The 12,858-nt window shown below is 34.5% G+C and overlaps 1 protein-coding gene across 1 annotated transcript in view; it reads left to right on the forward strand.

Annotated features, from left to right (window-relative positions):
* Nucleotides 1-1,479, forward strand: part of LOC140154518 (uncharacterized) — a 69,691-nt gene extending 68,212 nt beyond the window's left edge. Inside the window, exons 12-13 of the mRNA XM_072177090.1 lie at nt 197-256; nt 1,288-1,479. Of these exons, the coding sequence (XP_072033191.1) occupies nt 197-256; nt 1,288-1,397 (170 nt within the window). The 3' untranslated portion in view covers nt 1,398-1,479. The remainder of the gene's footprint in view (nt 1-196; nt 257-1,287) is intronic.
* Nucleotides 1,480-12,858: the final 11,379 nt, after the last annotated feature.

The following is a 12,858-nucleotide window of genomic DNA, read 5'->3' on the forward strand; positions in this document are numbered from 1 at the left end:
TTACTGGTAAAACAAACAACTTTGGTCTCTAGATAATTATCATTGTATGAAAAGCCAATCTAGCCAGTTCTTGATGATATTGTGTGATTGAATTTTCACTTGAGCTGATCAAACTTTGCTCTTATAGGTTCTAGCTATGTGAGAGAGTATGAACGTATAAATTAATATTGTCAAGAACTTCTTTTTGTACTAACAGAAAAAAGGAAGAAAAGAAGAAAGAAGACAAAACAGCTGGAGAGGAAACCTGATTTTGATGGTATGTGCTAGTTTGTAATGTGCAAGACTCACTCCTTTTAAAGGGAGAGTGGGATGTTGGGGGAGGGTTCTTAGTGGAAATGAGAGTACTGTGTGCAGCATATTAGGAGTGCATTTTTAGCCATTTTGGTTTATTGATCAGTGGCCCTCAATTTCATAAACGTTTGGTTCGTAGTTTTGCAGATTAGAGACACAATCAAGGCCAAGGTCATACAAGCAACATAATTTGTAAATACACTTCTTAAGGGTTCCTTATTAGGAAAAATCCATTAGCCAAATTAAAATCCAAGATGGCTGCCACTAAATGACAAAATTAATCTTGCAAGGGATCAAATGACAAGACATGTACCAATATTTGCTTATAAATCATTTATTAAGAAAACAGTTAGCCAATTCAAAATCCAAGATTGCTGCTATTTTTAAGATGGCTGCCCCTTAATCACAAATAGGCCTATCAATGAACAATTAAAGGATTAAAAGGTCATACAAGCACCAAAATTTGCAGGGAGGTTCCCTTTAAATCACATTTAGGAAACTAACATTTATTTAGCCATTTGAAATTCCAAGATTTGTTTTCTTAATAAATGATTCAAAGGAAGGGTTACTGCAAATGTTGTATGATCATTTGATCCCTTGTTATTGTAATATTTGTCATTTAGTGGCAGTCATCTTGAAAATGGCAACCATCTTGGATTTTGATTTGGCTAACAGGTTTTCTGTAACCCATAAGGAGTGTATGTGCAAATTCTATGGCTTGTATGACCTTGGTCTCAAATGGATTAATCTGTTTGGGGTTTTTTTTCAACATTTTCTCAAAAAGTGCCAATTTTTCATCGTTTTTAGCCAAATTGATATAATTTCAGGTCTGTTTTTCGACAAATTGGTTTAGACTCAAGTAGTTTTCTGGATTCCAACGCATACTGAAATATAAAATAACAATAACAAAAAAAGGCAGCCTTTTGAGATACAACAGTATGAGGTGCAGACTATGATTTGTTGACATAGCTTTGTGGTTTGAAACTTTGTTCTTAGGTGATGTTGCAACAAATGGAGCATCCAGTCTACCTTCTGAAGCCAGAAGTAAACAACCAATGGCAGGTTTGCATGACATGGCATCAACTTCATCGGAAAATTGCAGATAGCAGTGGTTGTGACATTAGAATGTTGCATTATGGTATTGCTACATTTGTAACTATAGCTGCCAGCAGAGATAAAAATGGAATGTTGCATTAAGGGGCTTGGCAAGTTTCTTCACTCAACGGATGCCGCACGTATGGCATCCTAGATCCAATAATGTATTAGGTCAATTGGCAAGCGAGTTTGAGTGACATCAGGCACAGAATTGGAGAAGGAGAACCGGGACTTCCTATATATACTGCCACATATAATTGCGCCGTCAGCTATGGGGAGAAAATTGGGGTATTCTGCATCTCATCTGAAGTGTCTTGGTACTTGTGTGCAGGTCGCATCAAGTGCATCTATCAAATGCGCCCATCATACATGTCGCACTTGCATGACAACGAAACCGAATACCCCAAATTTTTACTCCATGCCTGTATCAAGATGGCGATCGAGTCCCGGTTCTCCTTCTCTAATTCTCTGATGACAGGTCAGATGCAACATTTCGAGTTTGTCTCTGTTAGCGACTGTAACCAAAACTAGGTTTGAATATGATTTTATAATTGTTTGATATTTATTAGTACTAAATGTTCATCAAGATATTTGATTGGACATATTTTGTCACCTTGAAGAGATTAGATATAAATTACTGCTCATCAGATCTGTACTTCAATAGTTGTTGCAGAACTTAAAGCAGAATTTTGTTAATGTTGTGTGAGAAAGTGGAAAATGACCCCCATTCATCCTGAGTTGGGTACTTGATATGTGGCTTGTGACACTATGTATAGTTGCATAAAGATATTTGAGATGATGGGCTGGTTCAACCAATAACATTCTGATATCTCGATTCAATCACCCAGAAAGGACTGGGTTTAACCCCATGAGAACTACCTGTCGATTGGCCAAAAAGAAATTTTCATTATCAATTGGACCAATCAGCAACATTGTTAGAATAATTTCACTACGCAAAAAAAAATGGGGTGAATTATTTGCAAAGCTCCATTCTGATTGGTGATTAAAGTGAAAATATAAAATGTAATTGACCAATCAGAGGCAATGTTAGATTGGCAGGTGGTGCACAGGGGATTAACCTGAATCTTTCACTGAGGGAGGGTGAGTTTCAAATGTAGCTGCTAATGTGTTCATTGCAATTGAAATTCATACTCCTCCAAAATCTTCCACAGGGGTAGTGTGGATTTTAAATGGAATAGCCCTAACACATCAGGCTATTAATACTGAGTGCAATCTTTCTAGTCTGACCTTGTTGCTATTTACACACTAAGACAACAAAATACTGAGAAATATGACTGCGACTTGATCAATGCGTATCAAGAATAGCATATTCCAGAAATATGAGTGATGCAAATAAATGTGGTGGTTATTCCAGTTGAAATTCACACTACCCCTGTGGAAGATATAGAAATATCTTTCATAGGGCGAGTATGAATTTCAAATGGAATAAATGCAGTAGGCAGCTTTTTTGTACACCCTCTGAGAAAGATTCAATATGAATCTTCCACTGAGGAGGGTGTGTTTCAAATGGAGCAGCTAATGTATTCATTCCATTTGAAATTCATACTCCCCCTATGAAAGATATTTCCAAAATCTAGGTGTGTCTGTCATCATGGAAAATGATGAGACACTTACCGAGGAAGAAGTAGAATCTTCCACAGGGGTAGTGTGGATATTAAGAAGAATCTTCCACAGGGGTAGTGTGGATTTTAAGAAGAATCTTCCACAGGGGAAGTGCGGATTTTAAGAAGAATCTTCCACAGGGGTAGTGTGGATTTTAAATAGAATAGCCCAACACATCAGGCTATTAATACTGAGTGCAAGCTTTCTAGTCTGACCTTTTTGCTATTTTCACCCACATGATACGTCAGCAAAACACTCTGCAAAATATGATCGCGACTTGATTAATGCATAACAGGAATAGATATTGCATATTCTAGAAATATGAGTGACGCAAATCAAATTGAATACAATAGAATACAATAAATGCACAGGGTTTATTGCGGGTTGAAGTGATATTCCTGCATGTCAAGAAATGAATTGTTTGAGTCATGTATAAATAAATTGAAAAAAAGTTTTTAAAATACATTTTGCCAGCTGTCATGGCTGTGCGTAAATATAGAATTTTATATTTCTGAATAATGAAGAAGGAGGCAGCCTAAATGCTTCCCCTAGCAGGGCGTAAAACAATGCGAGACCAAAATTAACCAGAAATAAACAATGCAAGCCCGAGAATTTGTGATTTAAATGATGTGTTTGGGGCTCAAGCAAACTGACATATGAAAATTTTGAGAGAAAAAAAATCAGGACGCAGTGGGGATTGAACCCCGGTCGCTGGATTACCGGTCCAGAGTCAAACTCGGGTGAACTCAGGTAGTACAGTGGTTAATCCAGTGACCGGGGTTCAATCCCCACTGAGTCCTGATTTTTTTCTCTCGCAAAAGTTTCATATGTCATTTTGCTCGAGCCCCAAACACGTCATTTATATTTCTGGCCGGTAAACATAAAGAAGTTCTGTAGCTCTTGAATGAATCGATTTTATACAGAGGAGACAAGTTTTTACCAAGAAAAATGAGGGAAGCCATTAAAATCAAACAAGAGACCAACCCACCCTAAAAAGGGACAGGGGTCAAGAAAGGGTCAAGAACTTTCTAGGCCATATGATTCTCTTCTAGAAACACCATCACAAAGGACAAAAAAGGCATTGTCAACATTTAGAAACACTTGAGAATCACCAGCCAAGTCTACCAACAGTTTCTCTGAAATATTTGGTTCAAAAAGTGAGTGTAGTTGACCAGTTTTAAAATATACTTTTGATATTCTGTAGATATGTAACTGTGTCATACAAAAATAGCCAATCAAATGGTTTCAATTGGGCCTCCATTTTGCAAAAGTTTCTCACTTCTGAGGGGGGCGCAACCCCTTGCGTCACGAAAGCGCGACGCTATGACCGCTTCGCATCCATTATTGCAATTCTTTACATCACCCTAACTGGCCCCCCACTTTCAAAATCGTTCTGCCGCCTCTGGGTTGCAGTGATATTATATTTAAGTTGTGTATGAATAAATTGAAACAAAAAAGGTTTTTAAAATACATTTTTCCAGCTGTGCATAAATATAGAATGTTATGTTGCTGTCATTTATATTTCTGGCCAGTAAACATAAAGAAGTTCTTTAGATCTTGAATGAAAAGATTTATACAGAGAAATGTACCCTGAATAGGGACAGGAGTCAAGAACTTTTATAATATATGATTTTCTTCTAGAAACACCATCACAAAGGACATTGTCAACATTCAGAAACACTAGAGAATCATCAGCAGTCTACCAACAGTAGTACCGCTGATGGTAGAAAACAGTTTCTCTGAAATAATTGGTTCAAAAAGTAAGTGGTATTGACCAGTTTTAAAATATACTTTTGGTTCTGTATATCTGTTTCTGGATCAAATTGCACAATAAAAATAAGCCTGCCTTGTAACCTTGCGAAAATAGGCCCTAGTCTTAGTAGTCTATTGAACAATATCATATAATCAACAATAGTGTAAAATTAGAGCACCAAATGGCTTCAACTTGAAAAATATTTCAACATATCAGGGGGCCATATTCTCCTTCAGACAAGCATGACAAAAAACATGTCCTGATGTACCGTTTTGCTCAAATGGTCCCAAACTTCAAAGATTGTTCCACCGCTCTTGCTTTGGAGTCAAAATTGTTCCACCGCTCTTGCTTTGGAGTCGCTTTACATGTAATGCTTGGATTTTCCTCTGGTAAATTAGCATATAAAACATACATGTTAAATTGTTCATATATGTCACCTATACTTTGTTTAACTTATAAATGTGTGGCAAGACTCATAACATTGTGGATTGATATAGAATGGTGTGTGTTGGGCAAGGCACCTATACTAACACTAGTTGCGCTCTGCATAATATGTGACTGGTGGGTGCTTTTGTGAATTACAGAAGCGTAATTTGGGAATCTTAGTTTTTGTTTTTTGTTACTTTGCGAGTTGCTTAGTAACAAAATACAAATACCTTTTGCCATTTTTAAGTTGAACAATGTGGTAGATTTCAGCCAGATAGTCATCTCAATGCTTGTGTGTGTTATTTTATCTCTCTTAAAAGGGCATTTTGTGATCCACAGCATCATCCCCCCACTTTCTCAAAAAATGTTGAGATTTTCACTGGAAACCTCTGGCTACATAATGTTTATGTACAAAAAATTTCTTGCAGATTAATTAGTTTAGCAAAGATATCGTGAAATTTGAATTTCGTTCTGGTATACCAGAACGAAATTACAACACATTGTGTATGGAGCAGTGTAATGCACATAATCATGCATAATTCGCAAACCCAATATCGGAATCAACTGAAATTTTTGGGATACGCTTTTTTCGTGGATATCTACTGAAAAATGTCATAAAAAGAGGATGCTAGGATAACGAAATACTCCTTTAACAAGGTGTAATCTTCAGTTATACCAACCTATATATCAACCATATTTACATTCAGAAGTGTTGGAGATAATCTGGATGAAATGGATATAAAGTGCTACTGTGTTAAAGTATTCTTTTAACTCTTCAAATTCTCAAATATGAGTGCAATAAGTAAAATGTGCAATTAATCATTTTATAATTATGAATATTTACTACTCAAAATTTATAGTAAGAACAAAAGTAAATACAGAGGGTGAAAAGTCTCTGCAAGTCTAGCGGGTGATGCTATCTTCTGAGAGAAGACTGGCCACATAACCTGGTTATTAGTTGAAGGTGCAGGTTTCTGGGGGGGCACTCAACGGAAATGTTGGTAGGGGTGTGCGCCGAACTTTAGGAACTAAGAACTGATTTTGGGCAAAATATGGGCTTGATGAACTGAAATTTCAACATTTTTGATGGGTCTTGTGAACTAAAATTGGGCCAAACTATAGGCTTTGGAGCTAAAAAATTCCAAAATTTTCCTAGTTTTGGCTAAAGAGCTACAATTGTCAGAGTTTGAGGCTCAAAGAACTGGAGCATGATCCAAATACGGATCTTAAAGAACTGCTGGAGAGCATGAAAAAGGGACCCTTGACAGCCACACTTACCCGTACCACATTTACATGTGAGTACCCCCCCTTCCGGGGTGCAGGTTAAGGGTAACATTAAAATTGTCGCTATATTAGGGAAATCTAGCTTCTTTCGGTGAACTTGTGTGTCACTCATTATTTAACTAATTATGCCAAGTTTTTACACAAGATTTTACAAGGTCTTTCAGACTAAGTATGATTTGAAGGATTTGAAAATAATTTTCCCAGGGGATTAAGATGGGGGCTGAATCTGCCATTGATTACAGTGCCTTGATTGACAATATCATTTAATGCAAGAGATGAATATTGAATCAATTTGTGCAGTATTAAAGTGCTGTTTATATTAATATGTGTTTGCTAAAAGTGCTTAAGATTTGAACAAATGTGTTTGTGTAAGCATCAAGAACAAGTGAATTTACAGGGTGGAATTTTTTATGTTAGTTGTAAGGCTAGAAAAATATTGTTTGATTGTCCATAGATTAGTCCACTCCAAAGGGTAGTGTCGGTCGGACAAATTTTTTTAAATATTTTTTTTAAAGGTCATAGCCAAAACATGACTATGTCTTTAATTAGCTTAATAAATATAACCCAAATAGGTACCACTTCATGTTTTTAAAACAGTTTAGAAGTGTGAAAAAACTGTTTAAAATCTTTTCAGAATGTCAAAACTTTTGATAGGAAAAAAAACTTTATCTGGAATTTACAAAATAAGGTCGGTATTCTTTTGTGCAATAAAACAAACACATTTTTTTCCAGATTTTCCAGATTAGGGTTGGTCGAAGGAGGACAATCAAACAACTTTTTTTTTGCCCAACTGTAGTAATAATTTCATTTAAATGAAGACAAGTACTACAATTGTATCAAAATGTGGGCAAGCAAAAATACTGATCAAACCGATCAAAATACATCAGAAATACATACCAATCAGAGTGAATTTGATTCACTTCTGGTGGCGTATACCGTATTTCGTCAAATAGTCGCCCCCCCCCCCTCAAATAAACGCCCCACCACTTTTTTCAACCAAGATGTTCCAAAAATGCCGATATTTCCATGCTATCTTGTGCAGTAAGCTTACCAAGTTGCGCACATGGTCAGTAATAGCAGCAATAAATGGCGAAAATCTGCCTCAGAAACCCGGACGTGAACCAAAAGTCAGTGTCAAAAGTTCATAGTTCGTCATTTTAGCATGACTGTTAAGCTTACCTAATGATTTTAATGGGAATTGTCATGCTAAAAATGACCTCTAATAAACGCCCCCCCCCCCTTGGGAAAATGTTGACGAAATACGGTATGCATTTGTTAGTCACGCAGCGTATGTGGGCATTTGTCAGGCCAAGTTCATTCATATGAAATGTTTATTATAAAAGACATTTTTCCAAGAAATTGGTTAAGAGAGTTGTTGTGGGCACTAAATCGATAGTGTGGATTTGAGGTACATGTTGGGGTGTGGGAGTGTGCATGTGTTAATTAACATTTTGATGTCTTTATCATGAATCAAATTTGAATTTAAACGGAAACAATCCTTGACTAGAATTACACAGAGTCTGTATCTATAATGCACAAAATTACCTTGTATGTTGAAGATTGTACATAAGAGTCTAATATGTAAATGATGGTTACCCATGGTGCAATATTTTGTGGTGCACAGTATAATGAACAAATCAAATTAATTTATGGCACAAATGATCAAATTGTATTTTTTATTATCATATAAATAAAGCAATATTGTTTATATACATGTAATTTTAAAGGTTAATCACTTAATTTTAGCAATGCACAATTGTTTTGGTGCGCAATAAATAAAATGTGTAATGCTTATTTTGTTTGTAAATACCACAATTAAAACCAGAGAACCTGATGCAACAACCATCTTGATACACGCATGGAGCGAAAATTGGGGGTATACAGTTTCTCTTGGAATGCACTCAAAGTAATTGTTGTCATGCAAGTGCAACATTGCATACTAGATGCATTTGAGAGAGGCATTTGATGTGACCTGCACACAATACCTATTACACTTCAGATGAGATGCAGAATAGGTTTCATATGTATCAGCAAGGACCCGAATACCCCCAATTTACTCCCCATAACTGATGGGAATACTGTACATGGTGATTGGTGGTATTAGTGAGTTTGGGTTTTCTGGTTTTAATTTTGTGGTAATTACAGACATTGAATGATTTATGGCACTATTGCATCAGTTTCTATGAAAGCTACAATTATTTTGGTGCACAATAAAATATGTTTATGTGCAAACATTTCAATGATTTATGGCCCTACTTATTGCAGCAGTTTCAAAGACCCCGTTTACACACAGAGAAGTCAACTTCAATTGCGACATCAAATTTATATAGCGACTAAGGATTAGTATAATTTATTGATGGGGTGCTTACACGGCAGTGGACTTCAAAACAAATTGTGAATTGAATTTTACATTATCATTTTCTCATGCTTCAAATATGCTCTGGGTCATCATTAGAAGTTGACTTCTGCAGTTGAGTTCAAAACACAGCCACCCTGTTTACATACAAATGAAGTCAAGTTCAAATTCGTAAACAGGGTCTGAGAAAGCTGCAATTATTTTGGTGCACAATAAGATGTGCAATTTTTTGTTATTAAAAACATCCCAATGATTTATGACGTACACTACTTATTGCAGTATAGTTTCTAAGAAAGCTACAATTATTTTGGTGCACAATAAAATGTGCGATGCTTATTTTGTTTGTTATTGCAAGCATTCCAATGATTTATGACACTTCTTATTGCAGTAGTTTCTAAGAAGGCTTCTATTCAAATTGGAAAATAAGTTCAATTGAAGAATGTAGTTCGAAGAAATACTCAAGTGTAAAAATGTAGTTCTTCAGAAATGGTGGGATTATTTTTTAAGGTTTCCTGTTTCCAGGAACTTGACTCATTTTATGAAAAAAGTTGTGTAAAATTTACAGTCTTCATAATACTTTCGCTTTAATGTATGCAAGCTAGTTTAAAAATAGTAGTTAAAAAATGAAACCAGTCGGAACTATTTTTTGATACTTGAGTACTTCCACTGCATGCTTCAATAAATGCTGTATGTGATTGGTAGCAATCAGGCGATGACAAAAAAAAACCCCTGTACTATATAGGCGGATGTACCTTTCAAGTAGGGTTGGTCATTCAGGCGTTTTTTATTTTTTGTTTGCAATATTTTCCTTCATTTTGCATGTGTTTCATAATAAAAATGCATTTCAAAATAAATAAATAAATAATATTTACCCAAAACAGCTGATTTTACATGCATGCAACAATTTTCGTCAAACTCTGTCCACGTTTGGCCAAAAACGACTGCATGAATTTTCATGCATACAGCAAATTAAAAAAAAAAATCTTACTAGCGGAAAATCTGGGTCCGTCAGGCCCGTAGAACAGGGATTTGTTTTGTCATCTCAGCAACATTTATAGAAATGTTTCACTTAAACCAACAAGACCATATCTTGATGCATCATACCTTTTTGCACTAAAACTGTAGGCCTACAATTTCATGTTGAATGTTCAGTTTCCTCAACTCTAAATGTGTAGACCTGCCAACTGTCCCTCATTTTGAGGGACTGTCCCTCAATTAGGGTTTTCCAAAGTGAAAAAGAGGGACAGTCCTGCTTTTTGAACATATCAGTGATGGCAAATTTAAATGCAAGAACAGCAGAAAATGATGCGAATTTCACTTTAAAATTTTGCTATAGCATTGTCTTCAGTCTAATGTGATAAATTTAGACCTGCAAAACTTTCCCTGAATTCTGAAATAATTGCACACCTCAAGTCTTTGAATTTGTCAGTACTTGGTTTGTGTACATATACAAGGTTTTGGCCTCAATGTCCCTCTTTCTGACTTTGGTAGGTTGGCAGGTCTAAATGTGTGGTGCTCAAGTGTTAAATCACCAAAGATTAACTGAACAACACAAATTATCATGCAAGTACACAGAAGATGCAATTAGAAGTACAATTCGCCTGGTGAGTGCAATGTAAATGTATTAACCATTTCATCATTTTGCTGGGAAAGGTGTTTTTGTATTTCAAATTGTTTACTTATTTATTGTTTTTATTTAATGAAAAATGAATTAATGACTTAAAATAACTTAAAATATGTGCATTTACTTTAATAATCTATTATAAAGTGTTGCAGATTTCCTTTTACAAATTAAGCATACTGCTCACCGTCCAGCGCATATTATTTTGCACAAAGGTCTTATGCACACGCTTGACGTCACACACATATATGTCAGGGCTAACACTTATAACATTATAATTCCTCAATTTTGCCCAAAATGGCACAAATGACTATAATATCGCACTCACCCATTTAATTACTTATTCAAATATTACTTGGGATCAATATTATCATAAGCGAACAAACCAAAAGATTGATAAATCTGTATGAACAAAAACTAATTTAATTATATGATTTGAAGACATTACAAACTTTCTTTCCAAAGGTGGGTGACTGGCCCCTTAAGTTGTCTACAATTTTTAATACAATGTTACTTACATCAATACACATATTTTGTTAAAATTGACGCCCAAAGAATGTATTCTACAACAACATTATCGTAATTTTGACTCCACAATTCACCCAGGTTAACTTAAAATTCACCTTATTTGGCATTTTGATTATACTTGTACATAACATTTATATAATAATGTGATTATATCATTTTTTCAAGAAGAGCAGTGACTTAAGATTTTGATAAAAAACAATTGTGTAACAACCGGGATAACACCCAATATTATAGAGTAAGCAATTTCAATTGTTTACAGTCATACATGAAATAGTAATGTTATGCTCACTACATTCCTTTGTAACTTTCTTTCCCTGCAATCACAAGATAAAACTCATCATGCAGTGTATAAATTAAATCAATTTGAATAAAAATCATTATCATAATATAATTTATAAATAATGTCCAAATGTGTGTTTATTTTGTTTTTCAAAGATGTTATTGAATAATTGAGGAGACATTATGTTATATGTATTTATATTTTACCCCAAGTGCCAACTTTAAGGGCTCGGATAGTGATGTTTGCACAATATTTTTGTTGGACCTAAGTATTTTTAATAATTTTCATAACATTTGTATTATATTGCAAATTTAAAAAAAAATCAAAATTATTTGATATCAGAAGGACATTCCTCATATTCAGAATGCAATTTGGTGTGTCTGATGTGCTCTCAAGCCCCACAAAAATACTGTGCAAAGGTGGGTGACTGACCCTTTAAGTGGTCAACAATTTTGAATACAATATCACTTAAAAATCAATACACATATTTTGTTAAAATTGACGCCCAAAGAAATTTATGTATTGTACAACAAAATTATCATAATTTTGACCCCATAACAATTCACACAGGGTAACTTACAATTATTTCAAAAATAAAAATCAAGAGCTGTTCATGATCAATTATATGAATATATGAGTAATGTAGGACTGTTATCAAATGCTCAATCAGGATTTCGTCCGAATCATTCCACAACAACAACCCTTCTAGATGTTCAAGATTACATTTTAAAGAATATGGATACAGGTTATGCTACAGGCGTTTTATTTATAGACTTAAAGAAAGCATTTGATACTGTAAATCATGATATTCTGATTAGTAAACTTAAACAATATGGGGTATATGGGGATGAATTATTATGGTTTAAATCATACTTAAACAACAGAGAACAAACTGTTAATGTTAACTCAACTTTTTCTGACTTTAGGCCAATTGATATTGGTATTCCTCAGGGCTCAATTTTAGGTCCTTTACTGTTTATCATTTTTGTTAATTGTTTACCTAATGCTGTGTCTGAATGTAAAACTGTAATGTATGCAGATGATACCTCTTTAATGTGTAAAGCTAAAAATGAATCTGATCTTAAAATTCAAATGGAGTCATGTCTAAGTAAGGTAGCTGAATGGTTCAAAGTAAACAAACTCACTTTAAATGTTGAAAAGACTAAGTTTATGATCTTTGGTACAAACAAAATGCTTGAAAAGTTCAACAATATACATTTATTATATAACAACAATGACATTGAAAGAGTAGATGAGTTTAAAAAAACAATTTTGAATACAATATCACTTAAAAATCAATACACATATTTTGTTAAAATTGACGCCCAAAGAATGTATTCTACAACCAAATTATCATAATTTTGACCCCACAACAAGTCAAACAGGGTAACTTATAATTATTTCAAAAATGAAAATCTTATTGCCTCCCTGGGCCAGAATTCCAGTAGTCATAACCAAGATAACGACATACTTGTATCACATTATCTTAGTTAATTTCAATATGTGGGACAAACTTACATTAATTAACTCCAAGATACCAAGTATATATATACCATTCTTTAAAAAAAATATTCCAAATGGGGTCTTTATTCGTCTCATCA

Source organism: Amphiura filiformis, chromosome 1 (genome assembly GCF_039555335.1).
Source record: "Amphiura filiformis chromosome 1, Afil_fr2py, whole genome shotgun sequence".
In the NCBI taxonomy this organism is placed as follows: Eukaryota; Metazoa; Echinodermata; class Ophiuroidea; order Amphilepidida; family Amphiuridae; genus Amphiura; species Amphiura filiformis.